Source organism: Staurois parvus, unplaced genomic scaffold (genome assembly GCF_062004578.1).
Source record: "Staurois parvus isolate SC_StPar_1 unplaced genomic scaffold, SC_StPar_1.0 ptg000137l, whole genome shotgun sequence".
Lineage (NCBI taxonomy): Eukaryota > Metazoa > Chordata > Amphibia > Anura > Ranidae > Staurois > Staurois parvus.
This window is the reverse complement of record NW_028317933.1, coordinates 5,924,412-5,939,235: the sequence shown is the minus strand read 5'-3', so window position 1 is coordinate 5,939,235 and position 14,824 is coordinate 5,924,412. Positions and strand designations below refer to the sequence as shown.

At 39.6% G+C, this 14,824-nt stretch overlaps 1 protein-coding gene across 1 annotated transcript in view; it reads right to left on the bottom strand.

Annotated features, from left to right (window-relative positions):
• The window catches only part of LOC149465777 (ubiquitin carboxyl-terminal hydrolase CYLD-like), a 46,690-nt gene extending 32,402 nt beyond the window's left edge, over positions 1-14,288 (bottom strand). Inside the window, exons 1-2 of the mRNA XM_089673441.1 lie at positions 13,866-14,288; positions 9,252-9,378 (exon numbers count right to left, since the gene is read on the bottom strand). Of these exons, the coding sequence (XP_089529567.1) occupies positions 9,252-9,378; positions 13,866-14,288 (550 nt within the window). The remainder of the gene's footprint in view (positions 1-9,251; positions 9,379-13,865) is intronic.
• Positions 14,289-14,824: the final 536 nt, after the last annotated feature.

Genomic DNA, 14,824 nt, shown 5'->3' with positions numbered 1-14,824 from the left:
GTAATCATTAATTCTACCTAATATTTATTGTAAAATAAGGAGATGAGGAGCAAAATGGAGTTTTAAGTTTCCTTCTAAGTTTCAGCCAGATACAGACACTGTATGTTCAAATATAAAATGTTTTAAAGTTTGTTCAAATATAAAATGTTAAAAAAAAAAAACAATTTAATGAAAAATACATTTCAGGGCCATTAAAGCGAAACTTCAATTTCTCAATCAACATGGACTATTTTTAATCCTTATGCTGCTAGCATCAGTAAATCAATAGGAAAGTATATTATATTTACTTGTTTTAAACTTTTTTTTTACATTTCTTTAGTTACTTCCTGGTTTTCAGGCCTAGGCGAATGACATCATACATCCCAGATGCCTGGAGGAGGGGTTTTCTTAGCTAAGCACACCCTCCTGCCTGGATGCCTGAGCTAAGGGCAGATGGATTCCAGGAAGCAAATGCTACATGATTCACACAAATGCGGTTCACCTAACAATAATCACTCTAAATAATCCTAAATCTTCCTAGACGCAAAAGTTCCACTTTCACCCCCAAAAGTTCAAAAGTCAGTATAATAATCTTTCAGCGTCTGTGATATCCTCAAAACTTTTTATATATGTGCTCACAGATTTAATGAAGGTGGATTAAATCTGAGAGTACGTATATAAAAAGTTTTGAGGATATCACAGATGCTGAAAGATTATTATACTGTACTAAATACTACATGAATCATCTGCCCTTACTCAAGATGGACACGGCCAGAAATGCTAGGGAGTGTATTTCAAAGTGATTTCGCAGCAAAATAAATCATGGAGACATGAATGGATGGGGGAGTTTGATTTGCAAACTAAAAATTAATTAAGTAGTGTTTTTGGTTTGTGTTGCTCATATTGTTTAGTTGATAGATATGGGCTCATTAAATACAGCTTTTCTTTGGTTCCAAAAGGGTTGTTCTACAAATTGGCAAAAAATTCTCCATAAAATATTTTTATAAAAATAAACATAAAAACTTTACACTGAAGTCCAAGTAATTAAATGTTCGTTATTAGATGAGTGCCCCTCTGTGCAACAGTACAGATTGCCCACCTCTGCCACCAGAGTAGAAGAGGAAGGACCCATGATGATACCAAACCAGCCAGAAGATCCTTGGAAAAAAATTATGTATAATTGTAAAAAAAAGTGCGTAAAATACGTGATATAGGGGCAAAGTGTAAAATAATTTGCTTATTACTGGCTTTTTTGGACATAGACTACGTAAAACCAAGTAACAATTAGAACGAAAGAATTTCTTGTTCTGAAATGACAGCTATATGAAATAAAAGAATTATTGTTTAGGCTATTTACAAAGTAATAACAGTTCTAAATGCCTTGCGGCTTACAGTGATATAAATAAGCAATTAGAAGCTAATTATCCCTATACACGTGTACAGCCTTCTCAGGGAGTGATATACCTGTTTCATGGCATGACAGTGGTATGACGTGACATAGTCAGATGGGATTCAGGGAAAGCTTACATTGACGTACATTTTGTATAGTTACATCATGCAAATTACTGTACAAAAGAACAGGAACATACTCTTCTTCAGTGATGAAATCGCCAGGGTTTTCCAAAAAACAGATGTACCATTCACTATGCATGTATAGAGTCTTTTTTGGAAGGCAAGCCCTGTTTTAGGGCAGCATCTGCTGTGGTATCCTGGGGTGCTGCTTGGGTTCCCTTGGGGTGCCACGAACACTGGACGCAGTTTGCCCAGAATCAGCTTCATGAACTGCTATGGTGTGGGCTGCCAGCAGGATCATTGTAACCACAACATATAATGTTGCTCCAAGGTAGGCGGCATACAGGGCTGCCCACAGCATGGAGGACAGAGTGCACCAATATCCAGACCTGCTGTGCCTCCTAATCTCTGCTATGCTGCTGGAGTAAGGTTGGGCAATGATGGGAAGAAGGGACTCTGTGATGGGGGATTCTGATGTATGGGGAGGCCTTTGATGGGAAGGGTGAGCCTTTTGCTGTGATGAAAGGATTCTATGATGGGGGGACACTGCTTGTAATGGAACTGACCCCGACTGCGCTTTGGTACTTCCGTTAGATTACCGCTTCCCCGACCAAACACCGACAACAGACACCACAGCCGATCATACAAGGCTAGACGACACCAGTCTGTCTGAACATGGAACTCTTTATTTCAAACTCAAACTGGCTTTTTCTACAATACACACTGAGACTGATCACATGATCATATGCAAACGCAGCTATATACCGAAATAGACTTAACATTCTAAACAGTAAGTTAATTAGGTTAGCTAGCTGGGTGACCAAAACAAAAGGTGAATTGGAATTCACACCTAGACAATGGTTTGATGAATTAGGATCTCACTACAGAGCAGACGGTCCGGCTCCTTCAATTCACATGTCTAGTTCAGAATCAACAACCAGGAATAGTCTTCATAAGGCTGATAAATATTACTGTCTTATCTGAAGTAATTCCAACTGCATTCTCAGCGTCCATTAGTCACCCTGTGCTCCTAAGAGACACAGGGTGACTTGCACATAAGAGGGATATAGGGAGTTGATACAGGGGTCTCCCAACCTCTGCAAAGTAAGCTGGGTTCCATGAGCCCCCACCCAAAATGACTCCTGTCACACTGCTGATGTGATGAAGAGGAAGACTCTGATGTGATTGGGGGGAGGGGGAGGGACACTGACGTCCTGGGAGGACCTCTGATGTTAAGTTAATTTCATCAAGGACCCTCTGATCCCTCCTGTACTAAATGTATTGTAATTGTACTTCCCTTATGTTGTAAAGCGCTGTGTAAACTGTTGGTGCTATATAAATCCAGAATAATTATAAGTTGATTGTGTGCACCAGGCTTAGGTTTCCCATTGATGGTAAGTAACATTTACGTTAGGAGTGCTTCAAGATTTTGAGTACTTTAAATGGGTGCCATGGCCAACTGTGAATAAAATTCTTAAAGAGGTTGTAAAGTCACATCTACTAATTCCTTTTATCCTCTCTCTTTTAGGTCCACAGTAAGTGCAGTTTGTGTGTTTTTTTAGAATGACATGGCTATGAACCTTTTTTGCATAGCGCTGCTGTGTATTCATGTGTCATCCCTCTGCTTTCCTTTCTGATCTAAGAGAGTACAGTGGGAGGGGCTGAGATTCCCTTTCGATGTATGTAAAATATGTGAGACGAAAATCTGTGTTCTCTAACGTTGCGTCCACACAGCGCTGCAAGAACACAAAATAATCTTACAACACACATAATTGGCTTAATAAATGTTGTTGGTGGGGCAGAGTAAAAAAATGATTGACAGGAGGGGAATAGATCATCTTCACACACAGACAACGGAAATGACAGGAAGGGAGGGAAGAGGGGAAGATGCAGTCACACTGAAGACACAGCAGGGTGACGAAGAGACATAAACTGACCGCGCTATCATGGATCAGTAGCCATGATTAGCATGGTCAGTTTACAGACAGGAACACAGACATAGGAAGGATCAACCAGGTATTGTACAACATGGAAAGAGACAAATGACACTGTTAAAGCACAATGCTATATTTCATGTCTTAAAGTGGCTGTAAACCCTTATGTATATCCAGTGAAGTGACTGGCCTTAGGTAATACACAGAGATTAAACAAATCTTCCTGCATAAATTGTACCTGTCTATCTGCAGTCTTCTCTGCTCTACAGCCATTCAAATTGCTGAATTTATAAAGCTTGTATAAGAGTTACAAAAAAAAAGGAGAGGACAACTTCCGCTTCTGATCGCCTAGACGAGTGGGAGCAGGTACCTGTCAAATTTGGGTACCCTCTCCCCAAAGGTGCCAATCCTAAATGGGGAGCGGGAGACAAAGGCTTAAAGCGGAACTTCCCCTTTTGTTAGTTCTGTTCGTGTACTAGAAAAATTTGGGAGTTTGTCCCTTCAGAAATTTTCATTTTTGTTTTGGAATCGGATGTTGAAATTTGTGTACACACTATAGGAAAATTGGAAGAAAAATTCCATACAAAGAACGATCGTTTTATTTTCCTATAGTGTGTACACAAATTTCAACATCCGATTCCAAAACAAAAATGAAAATTTCTGAAGGGACAAACTCCCAAATTTTTCTAGTACACCAACAGAACTAACAATTTTCATAATGTGTATTGTTTTCACAAGAAACATTCAGTGCACAAGACTGTGCATGATCAGAAGCAATAAACAGCAATAATATCCACTACAATGTAAACAAAAAGCCTTTGATGTTTGAGAATTGTCGTACAATTAGTACCATCCTCAGATCCAACTTGTTGCAAAACGTCGAGGAAAATCAAACGATTGTTCACCTGATTTTCTTATAGTGTATACCCAGCTTTAGGGCTAATGGATAGGATATAGCAAGTGGCTGACAAGCTACAGTATATTCATTTATGTACAATAGCTGTATTAAAAAAAATAAATGTAGTGATTTGTTGATGAATACCTTACCACAATTATTAGCTTTTTTATATCTGCTTGATTTATTAGTTTAACTAAAGATATCTCCAATTTATTCACCAGGAAAGAGGGAGTTTTAAAGTACAGGCGTACCTCGGTTTATGAATTTAATGCGTTCTCCGGGACGTTTCGTATTGTGAAAAATTTGTAAACTGAAACTTGGTTTCCCATAAGAATGCATAGAAAACCAATTAATACATTCCGGAGGTCAGAAAAAAGTAAAAAAATAGTGTTTTATCTGTTCAAAACTCGTTATAAAGTACACTTTAAAGGCATAAATACTGTACAGGGACATGATGAAAAATTTCCAGAATGGCTCTAAAACTCAATGCAAAAACCGCTCCAACACCTCCACACTCTACGCCACGTGCTACCCACAGACTTCAGCATGCACGGGGCTGGCGCTATAAACCTCCCAGGCACAACGCATCCTGGGGAAACTTGCTTTGAATTGCGAAAAAATTTAGTAAACCGAGGCATTATTTTCAATGGATTTTCTTTTGCAAACCGAAAATTACGTTAACCGAGGCGTTGGTAAACCGAGGTATGCCTGCAGATGAAGACCCTAACTGACTGACATGCACCATATATCATACACAATTGCCAATTTTGTAAACATCATGCTTGTTTTTACTTTTTTCATCCTTTCTTAATCTTAACAATGCCTGTACAATATGTGTTGAAATGTCCACTCGTAGTCTCCATAAAATTAAAAGTCCATGTGACAAGGTGACAACGCAGGAGAACAAGTAAGGAACAGAGACAGAATGTTGTCTCCCTGTAAAAGGAGGTGCCTGAACAGCACCATCATGGCAGGATCACCAGACACTTTTTTAACAAAGCTGAAGATTTATAAAATATTGAAATAGGTTTTGAAATTACTTAAATATCTGAAATCAGACATCATCTATTGAATGGCTCAGTTCAAATATAACAAATTTCTCTTCCTAGCATAGGGGCGATCAGATAGCAGGGGCGGACTGACCTTTTGGAAACTCGGGCACTGCCCGAGGGCCCGGGGTCAGTAGGGGACCCCATGAGATGCCCCTGGTACCTTTTTAATAGGCTTTTTTGAGTTTGGGCAAGGACACAGGGGCCCCATGATCCCCTATTGCCCGGGGGCCCCATGAGTTGTCAGTCCGCCACTGTCAGATAGTATGTCAAATCCCTTTAAGTATCCTTCAATATAATTTTTAAATAATGTCCATTTACCACCTTAAATTTCAGGCTTTCTCAACTTTCGCAATATGTAGCATCAAAATACTGCAGAAAATTCAGCTTGACCATATCCTTAAAGAGTAACTCCACTTGGAGAAAAAACCCCAAAACAAACCCCCCTGGGTGATCTATGTACATTGCAAGGATTTTTAACAAACCGTGAAGGAATAGCTCTTTGTTAGATCATGTCTTGTGCAGGAATAATTCTGAATGGAAGTGGCTTTTTCATTGTCATTCAGCTGATGAACTTGCAGGGTTCTGAGAAAAATGCAGGATCTGCATTCCGTTGAATGTGCTTAACCCTTTAAGGGCATCTCACCAAAACTGACATTTTCGCTGCAGTTTATTCCTAAAATCTGACCTATACCTTGAAGACTTCTAGGAAAATCAGTGAGCCAATCACACAACCAGGAAATGACATCTCTGTGGGCATTCTCTACACCAACTGTGTACTTAACACCTCCAGGTTGCCATAATGCACTACATTTTACATTAAGTTACAGTGTTTGTAATATATATGTTTTTATCATTTTTAATTACTTGCCCTCCAGAGGATTTACCCTCTTCCTGACCAGGCCATTTTTTGCAACACGTCGCTGCGTTACTTTAACTGTCAATTGCGCGGTCATGCAACGCTGCACCCAAATTAAATATATGTCCTTTGTTTAGAGCTTTCTTTCAGCAGTATTTGATCGCCTCTGCGGTTTTTTATTTTTTGTGCAATTTTGAGAAAAAAAACTATATTTTTTACTGTTTGCTATCAAACATGTCCAGTAAAAAAATTTAAAAAATCTAATTTCCAAAATGTTTTCTGCTACGTCTTTGCAAAAAAAAAAAAATCCCAGTCTGTGTAAATTAATTGGTTTACGAGAAAGTTATAGCATCTACAAATGGCGTTATATATGCTGGAATTTTTTTTTTTCTAGTAATGGTGGCAATCAGCGACTTATAGCGGGACTGCGGCGGGCATTCTGACACTAGGGGGGAACTGACTAGGTGTCACTGACATCCCCAGTGACGCCAATACAGTGATCAGTGCTAATAAAAAGCACGGACACTGTACTAATGACACTGGGCAAGAAGGGGTTAACATATGGGGCGATCAAAGGGTTAACTGTGTGCTGTGTGTTTTACTGTGTGCTTTTTTACTATGAGGCTGTGTTCTGTGTTTCACTATACAGAGCCATACAAAGCAGTGTGCAGGAGCTGATAGGGGAGAGATCTGTGTTGTTTATACACAGGTCTCTCCCCCGTCGGAGATACTCGGCAATCACCAGGTGCCGGTGAGAAACCACCGTCCGGGACTCCTACCCGGAACTGCAAAATCACGTATATATATACGTGATTTTTGCACACCCATGCCGCCTGTAGCAGTATTTCTGCCATAGGGCGGCACAGAAGCGGTTAATAACAATAAATTACAATATGTCTTCTGTGACAATTGTATATGGTATATTATTTTTTTTAATTTGTGATATTTTTTCTCCACAAAAGTAGAGTTACCCTTTAAGTGACAGGTAATATATTTCATATATCAACATTAGTAATTAATAGCATTTCAACAAATGTAGATATGTTTCATAATTGCATAATGATATCAGGACACGAATTTCCAGGTGTGGATCCACAATCTATACATAATCTATGTGTACATAGAGACACGAGGAATAGGATGTATTTCCAACACTAATGCCTAGTACACACGATGAGAATATCGGACAAAGGATCGTCTCTTTTTTTTTTTGCATGCCAGTCTCATATCAAAAATGAATAAGTTACTAAAGTTATGAAAATTCTCAGAAGACAGAATACAACTTTGGAAGTGATGTAATGTCTTGTATTGCAATGTATTCTTTAATTTCTGAGCATGTGTGGTCTTGGTCACTCGATTTTTTTTCGCACAAATACTATACTAATTGCACGAAAATAATTTGTTCTGTTATCTTACAAGAAAAATTCCCATGCTCGTCCCTTCGAATATTTTTATATGAACTATCGTGATTATCTCAAGAAAAGTGTGTACTAACGAATGGATTATCAGACGATCGCTCTGAATGCATTTTTTTTCGCCCTTTTTTCCTCATTGTGTGTACCAGGCAAAAGGTATAAAAACAAAAAAAAAGGATGGCAATGTTTTTTTTTCGCACAAATACTATACTAATTGCACAAAAATAATTTGTTCTGTTATCTTCCGAGAAAAATTCTCATGCTTGTCCCTTCTAATATTTTTGCATGAACTGTAGTGATTGGCTCTCGAAAAGTGTTTACTAACGAATAGATTATCGGACGATCGCTCAGAATGCATTTTTTTTCGCCCTTTTTTCCTCATTGTGTGTAAAAGGCAAAAGGTATAAAAACCAAAAAAAAAAGGATGGCAATGTTTTTTTTCACACAAATATTATACTAATTGCATGAAAATCATTTGTTCTGTTATCTTACGAGAAAAATTCTCATGCTTGTCCCTTCAAATATTTTTGCATGAACTGTCGTGATTGGCTCTCGAAAAATGTTTATTAACGAATAGATTATCGGACGATCGATCCGAATGCATATTTTTTTACGCCCCGTGTACCAGGCAAAAGGTATATAAACCAAAAAAAAAAGGATGGCAATGTTTTTTTTCGCACAAATACTATACTAATTGCTCAAAAATAATTTGTTCTGTTATCTTCCGAGAAAAATTCTCATGTTTGTCCCTTCTAATATTTTTGCATGAACTGTCGTGATTGGCTCTCGAAAAGTGTTTACTAACGAATAGATTATCGGATGATTGCTCCGAATGCTTTTTTTTTCGCCCTTTTTTCCTCATTGTGTGTACCAGGCAAAAGGTATAAAAACCAAAAAAAAAAGGATGGCAATGTTTTTTTTCACACAAATACTATACTAATTGCATGAAAATCATTTGTTCTGTTATCTTACGAGAAAAATTCTCATGCTTGTCACTTCGAATATTTTTGCATAAACTGTCGTGATTGGCTCTCGAACAGTGTTTATTAACGATCGATCCAAATGCATATTTTTTTCCGCCCCGTGTACCAGGCAAAAGGTATAAAAACAAACAAAAAAAGGATGGCAATGTTTCCTGGGAAAAAAAGAGACACCCTTTATTACGCCATCCTCCCTGTTTGTATACTAAGCATAAACCATTCCTGGTTGGCTTACTCTATTACTATATATAATATATAGTCCTCATGTCTATGAGATAGAACCTGTTAAGATGACACCACGCATAAATGTTATAATATGGATTATTGATATAGGTAAAAACATTATTCAAGCTTGCAAAATGTAAAGGATAGCTAAACCCAAGAACAAAAATCTATTATAGTCCTTTGATGAGGTGGCTGCATTAGTCTTTTTCTTGTGCTAAGAACATTTTCAACTAATGCGCAAAATACCTGTTGATCTCCCCTGAAACGCAGTGTCCTTGTCCCATCCTGTAAGTTGCACGTGATAAAAAAAACAAATGCAGCCACCACATCAAGGACTAGTAAGCTGCAATATACTATGTAACATTTTTGGTTTACACTTTAAAATAGGAATCAGACTCACCTTTCTCATCCAGTCTGTGTCCGAAGTCTCTGTACTGTGGATGGCGCTGTACACTAGAGCTGACTGCCAGAACTTCCCCAGCATCGATCTTTAACAGTGGTGTAGCATTACTAGGGCACTCCCCATCCTGCAACATATTAATGGGTGTCATACGAGGCAACATATTAATAGGTTTCATACGAGTCAGCATAGTAATAGGTGTCATACGAGTCAACATATTAATAGGTGTCATACAAGGCAACATATTAATAGGTATCATACCAGTCAGCATAGTAATAGGTGTCATACATGTCAACATAGTAATAGGTGTCATACATGTCAACATAGTAATAGGTGTCATACATGTCAACATAGTAATAGGTGTCATAGGAGTCAACATAGTAATAGGTGTCATACAAGGCAACATATTAATAGGTGTCATATGAGTCAGCATAGTAATAGGTGTCATACAAGTCAACATATTAATAGGTATCATATGAGTCAGCATAGTAATAGGTGTCATACAAGTCAACATATTAATAGGTGTCATACAAGGCAACATATTAATAGGTGTCAAAGGAGTCAACATAGTAATAGGTGTCATACAAGGCAACATATTAATAGGTATCATATGAGTCAGCATAGTAATAGGTGTCATACAAGTCAACATATTAATAGGTGTCATACAAGGCAACATATTAATAGGTGTCAAAGGAGTCAACATAGTAATAGGTGTCATACAAGGCAACATATTAATAGGTGTCATATGAGTCAGCATAGTAATAGGTGTCATAGGAGTCAACATAGTAATAGGTGTCATAGGAGTCAACATAGTAATAGGTGTCATACGAGGCAACATATCAATAGGTATCATAGGAGTCAGCATAGTAATAGGTGTCATACATGTCAACATAGTAATAGGTATCATACATGTCAACATAGTAATAGGTGGTCATACAATATAGTATATCAATATAGATCAGGGGTGTCAAACTGGTGTCTCCCCAGCTGTTGTGAAACTACAAGACCCATCATGCCTCTGCCTTTGGGAGTCATGCTTGTAATGTCAATCTTGCAATGCCTCATGGGACTTGTAGTTTGGCAACAGCTGGAGGGCCACCAGTTTGTCACCCGTGATATAGAGCATTCAGCAATCTAGTGATTTAAAATCCAGACTGTGAATAAAGTAAAGTAGAACTCCACCCCAAACCTTTTTTTTTCTAATTCTGCATATAACGGGGAAGGCTTAAAATGGTTGTAAATCTTTACATATACCTGGTGAAGTGACTGACCCAAGGTGATACACAGAGATTAAATAAATAATCCTACATAAATTGTACCTGTTTATCTATAGCTGTTTTTCCCCTACATCCATTCAAATTGCAGAATTTACACAGGATCCCTCAGCTGTGAAAAGCAGGGGGCGGAAAAGTTACATCAGTGAGGAGAGCTCTGAGAGCTGATTGGAGGGAGTGGACACACCCCCTTTCACACGGCACATGGGAACAGAGCCGAGGCTGTCAATCACAGGCTGTGCCCTCCCCTGTCAACATTTTTCTCTTGGTGTCAGGAAAACTTGTCAGAAGCGACTCATGCAGATAGCAGAAGAATGAGCAGATAGTAAAAATGGTTGACTTTAAGGAATACTGACAGTAACTAATTTACCTAAAGTGTTATTAAACCCACAACAGTAAAATCAGTCTGTATATGCAGTAAAGTATGCTTGTTATACTTGCTGTGGAACCTAAGGGGTTAATCCTCTGCATTGTGTAAAAACGCTGTTTGATCCTGACTTCTCTGATCCTCCCCTTCTTCCAGTGTCCCCCTCTTATCTTCTGACAAGACATATCGTGTGGGGTCACTCTGCACATGCTCAGCTTGGTGTGTTTTGCTAGAGAGGTTTTTTTTTTCTTGGGAGAGTGCATGTGATCAGCACAGGGCGAAATGGCACTGTCCAGACAGAGGTCAGGGGTTCTGCATCCCTTTAGAGCAAAATGAAAACTCATCCTACAAGCTTTAACATATGCTCGGCTGGACACTGATAGAAGTTACAAGACTGCTATATACTGCTGATGAGAAAAGGTATTTAGCAGTTTACTAAAATAACTGCATTTCCATGTTCTGTGTACTGTGGGAGACCAGGTATAGTGAGTGCAGGGGCCTGAGTTTAGTAATACTTTAATATTCACCATCCCAGCACGGCTGGCTCCTTTTTGTCAAATTATGGAAAGGTGAAAGCTTAACCACTTCCTGTCCGACCCATGTACCTAAACAGCCAGACGGGAGCAGTGCAGGAGCTGTTTATAAACGGCCTCCACATTCACTGCCTGTGCGCGCTCCCTAGGAGCGAACGGCACTGTGATCCGGTGCCCGCTGCTCCGGTGCGATCGCTGTACGGGACCTCTGTGTGATTTCCCGATTCATGTGATTACTGATTGGCCAATCAGTGATCACAGGAACAGTAGTAAACAATATTTCCTGACATCATTGCTTACTAGTGAAATCTGTGAATGATCACAGAGGTCACATGGTACAGGGCTATTCACAACAGCCTTGTACCATGTGACAAGCTGTGACCAATCACAGCTCTCACAGTATTGCTCAATGGCTGCAAGAATGCAGCCAGAGAGAAGGAGAAATGATTGCTTTTACAGTATTTATGGGTGTAAAAGCAATGGGTGTAAAAAAAAATGAATAAATCTGCATTACTCCCCACAAATAAAGCAGTGTCACTATGGTGACACTGTACTGCTAGGGTGATGGTATGTTAAAAAAAAAAAACACAAATAATAATATAAAAAATAAAATAAAAATGTAAAACATTTTTTTAGAAAATTTATAATTTTTGGTTATAAACTAATTTGGGTTATTTTTTTTTTTTGCTAAAAAGATAGATGAATACATTTTGGCCAAGATTTATGAAGAAAGATTATTTATTTGCAAAATGTTATAAGAAAAACACTTTTTTTTTAAATGTTTGGATTTTTTCATTTATATAGCAAAAAAATAAAAATCTCAGTGGTGAGTAAATACCACCAAAATAAAGTTTTATCTGTCTCAAAAAAATGCTAAAACATTCATATGGGCACAGTGTTGCATGACCGCGCAATTGTCATTCAAAGTGTGATAGCACTGAAAGCTGAAATTTGGCCTGGGCAGGAAGGGAGTGAAAGTGTCCGGACAGGAAGGGGGTGAAAGTTTCCGGACAGGAAGGGGGTGAAAGTGTCCGGACAGGAAGGGGGAGAAAGTTTCCGGACAGGAAGGGGGTGAAAGTGTCCGACAGGAAGGGGGAGAAAGTGTCCGGACAGGAAGGGGGTGAAAGTGTCCGGACAGGAAGGGGGAGAAAGTGTCCGGACAGGAAGGGGGTGAAAGTGTCCGGACAGGAAGGGGGAGAAAGTGTCCGGACAGGAAGGGGGTGAATGTGTTCGGACAGGAAAGGGGTGAAAGTGTCCGGACAGGAAGGGGGTGAAAGTTTCCGGACAGGAAGGGGGTGAAAGTGTCCGGACAGGAAGGGGGTGAAAGTGTCCGGACAGGAAGTGTTTAAAAAAATATCAGGCTTCACTTAAAGTAGAATTACGGGCAAAACTTTTTTTTTTGTCATTTTAGATAAAGTAAGGGATGGTTATAACCCCTGTCAGGTTTTTTTTTTTTTGTGGAGATTTCCCTTCACCTCCTGTCCCATAGCCAAAACAGGAAGTGAGAGGACATCCCTGGAAATGAAGCAAATGCCCAGAACAAGTCAACAGAACGAGTGTCCCCATTGAAAGATTGCATTTCTGGGAACAACTCAATGTAGGATTTTCTTTTACTTTCACTTTCAATGACAATAGTAAACAGGACAAATAGAGAGGGTGCATTTCCCTAATGGGGGACACAGACAGCAATAAAAACCTGACAGGTGTTCTAATCCATCTCCACTCTGTCCATAACTAAAAAAAGGTTTGCTTTTAGTCCTGCTTTAAATCTTTGGCTACAGAAACAGTTTGAGAGGACTGGGAGCGTGTCAGGGCAGGGCCCACATTTTGCAAAAAATTTGGGATGTATTTAACAAACTGCAGTACTGTATCCACATTCACTGTAAGGCTACGTTCACACTAGCCTTGTGTGCAGGCGGCAGAGAGGCATTTGGGAAGCGTTTTTACTGCTTCCCAAACGCCTCTGCCAATTCTGCACATTACAGCACATGGTGCTGTTCTAACGGGAGCGTTTGCGTCGCGTCGCGTTGCGTCGCGGCAAAACGGACGCCTCTGGACGAGTCAGGAGGCTTTGAAGCCTCCTATTCTCGTCTATGGTGCCGCTCCGCAAACGCCCGGCTGGCGTTTGCGGTGCGGTTGCGACGCGGTTGCGGGGCGTTTGCGGAGCGGTAACACCACTCAAACTGCATTATAGGCGTTTGTGGGGCGTTATTAACGCTCGGCAAACGCCTAGCAACCGCCGCTAAACCGCGCATGCGGCGTTTGCGGAGCGTTTGCCGAGCGTTAAAAAACGCTCCGCAAACGCCGGACCAACGCTTGCCAAACGCTATAGGGGCGTTTGGCAAGCGTTGGCAAAACAGCTTAGTGTGAACGAGCCCTTATACACATTGCACGCGTACATTTGTATTATTTGATATTTATGTATATACCATTTACTCACCAGTAACTGAACTTCTATCAATAATTTTGTAAGTTCACAGAGTCCCGATTTAGAAGAAAGTTCCCAGATAGCGGTGGCCACGCCCACTGCGGCATAACCTCGGTATCTGACTCTGACGACATCGCTAACTTGTAATCCGCACACCGCGGCAAATAACTTATCATTGGAGAGGAGATGAAGCCGCCGTGGTAGTGACCCAATCCCATACAAGAAGGCAGAGTCTCTCCTTCCCAGAACATGCACAGCATTCCTCCTAAGAGATACTTCTGGGCGGGATGGCAGATCCAGGATACGCCCACGAGTTTGCTCGCTGTCTAGGAAGACGCCTATGGACCCCGGGGCCACTTTGTGCTTGCCAGTTGTAAACTCTCTCAGAACAATAAATGGCTTGCGTGGCTTAGGTGTTGGATTTGTGCTGGTCATTGTTGCGACACCTGGAAGTAAAATTAATTTATTATTTAAGTTGGAGCAAAAACTGTATATTAAATAAATTTCATGTAAAGTCAATAACATATGTGCACTGTGTTCCACCAGTCTTTACTTATGAGGTTTTTTGTGTTGCGAGGTGCCTGTAATGTCAGAGAAAAGGTTTTGCTAAAAAAGAGAATTGTAGTAAGACCCGTCTGGTAAATAAAAAAATAAAAAATTCTTTAAAAAATTATTATTATTAATTATTATCATATAATTTAGGATTTTTTCTTAATTTGTTAAAATATATATATATATATTTATATATATTAAAAAAAACAATATATATATATATATAATTTATTTATTTATTCTGAGCTTTCTCCCCTTTCTCTGATAATCTTGTTGGTAATTAACATCCTGTCTTCAGCACTGCACTCACTCAACAGGCCAGGGCAGACTGACCATTTGGAAACTCGGGCACTGCCCGAGGGCCCGGGGTCAGTAGGGGGCCCCATGAGATGCCCCTGGTACCTTTTTCATAGGCTTTT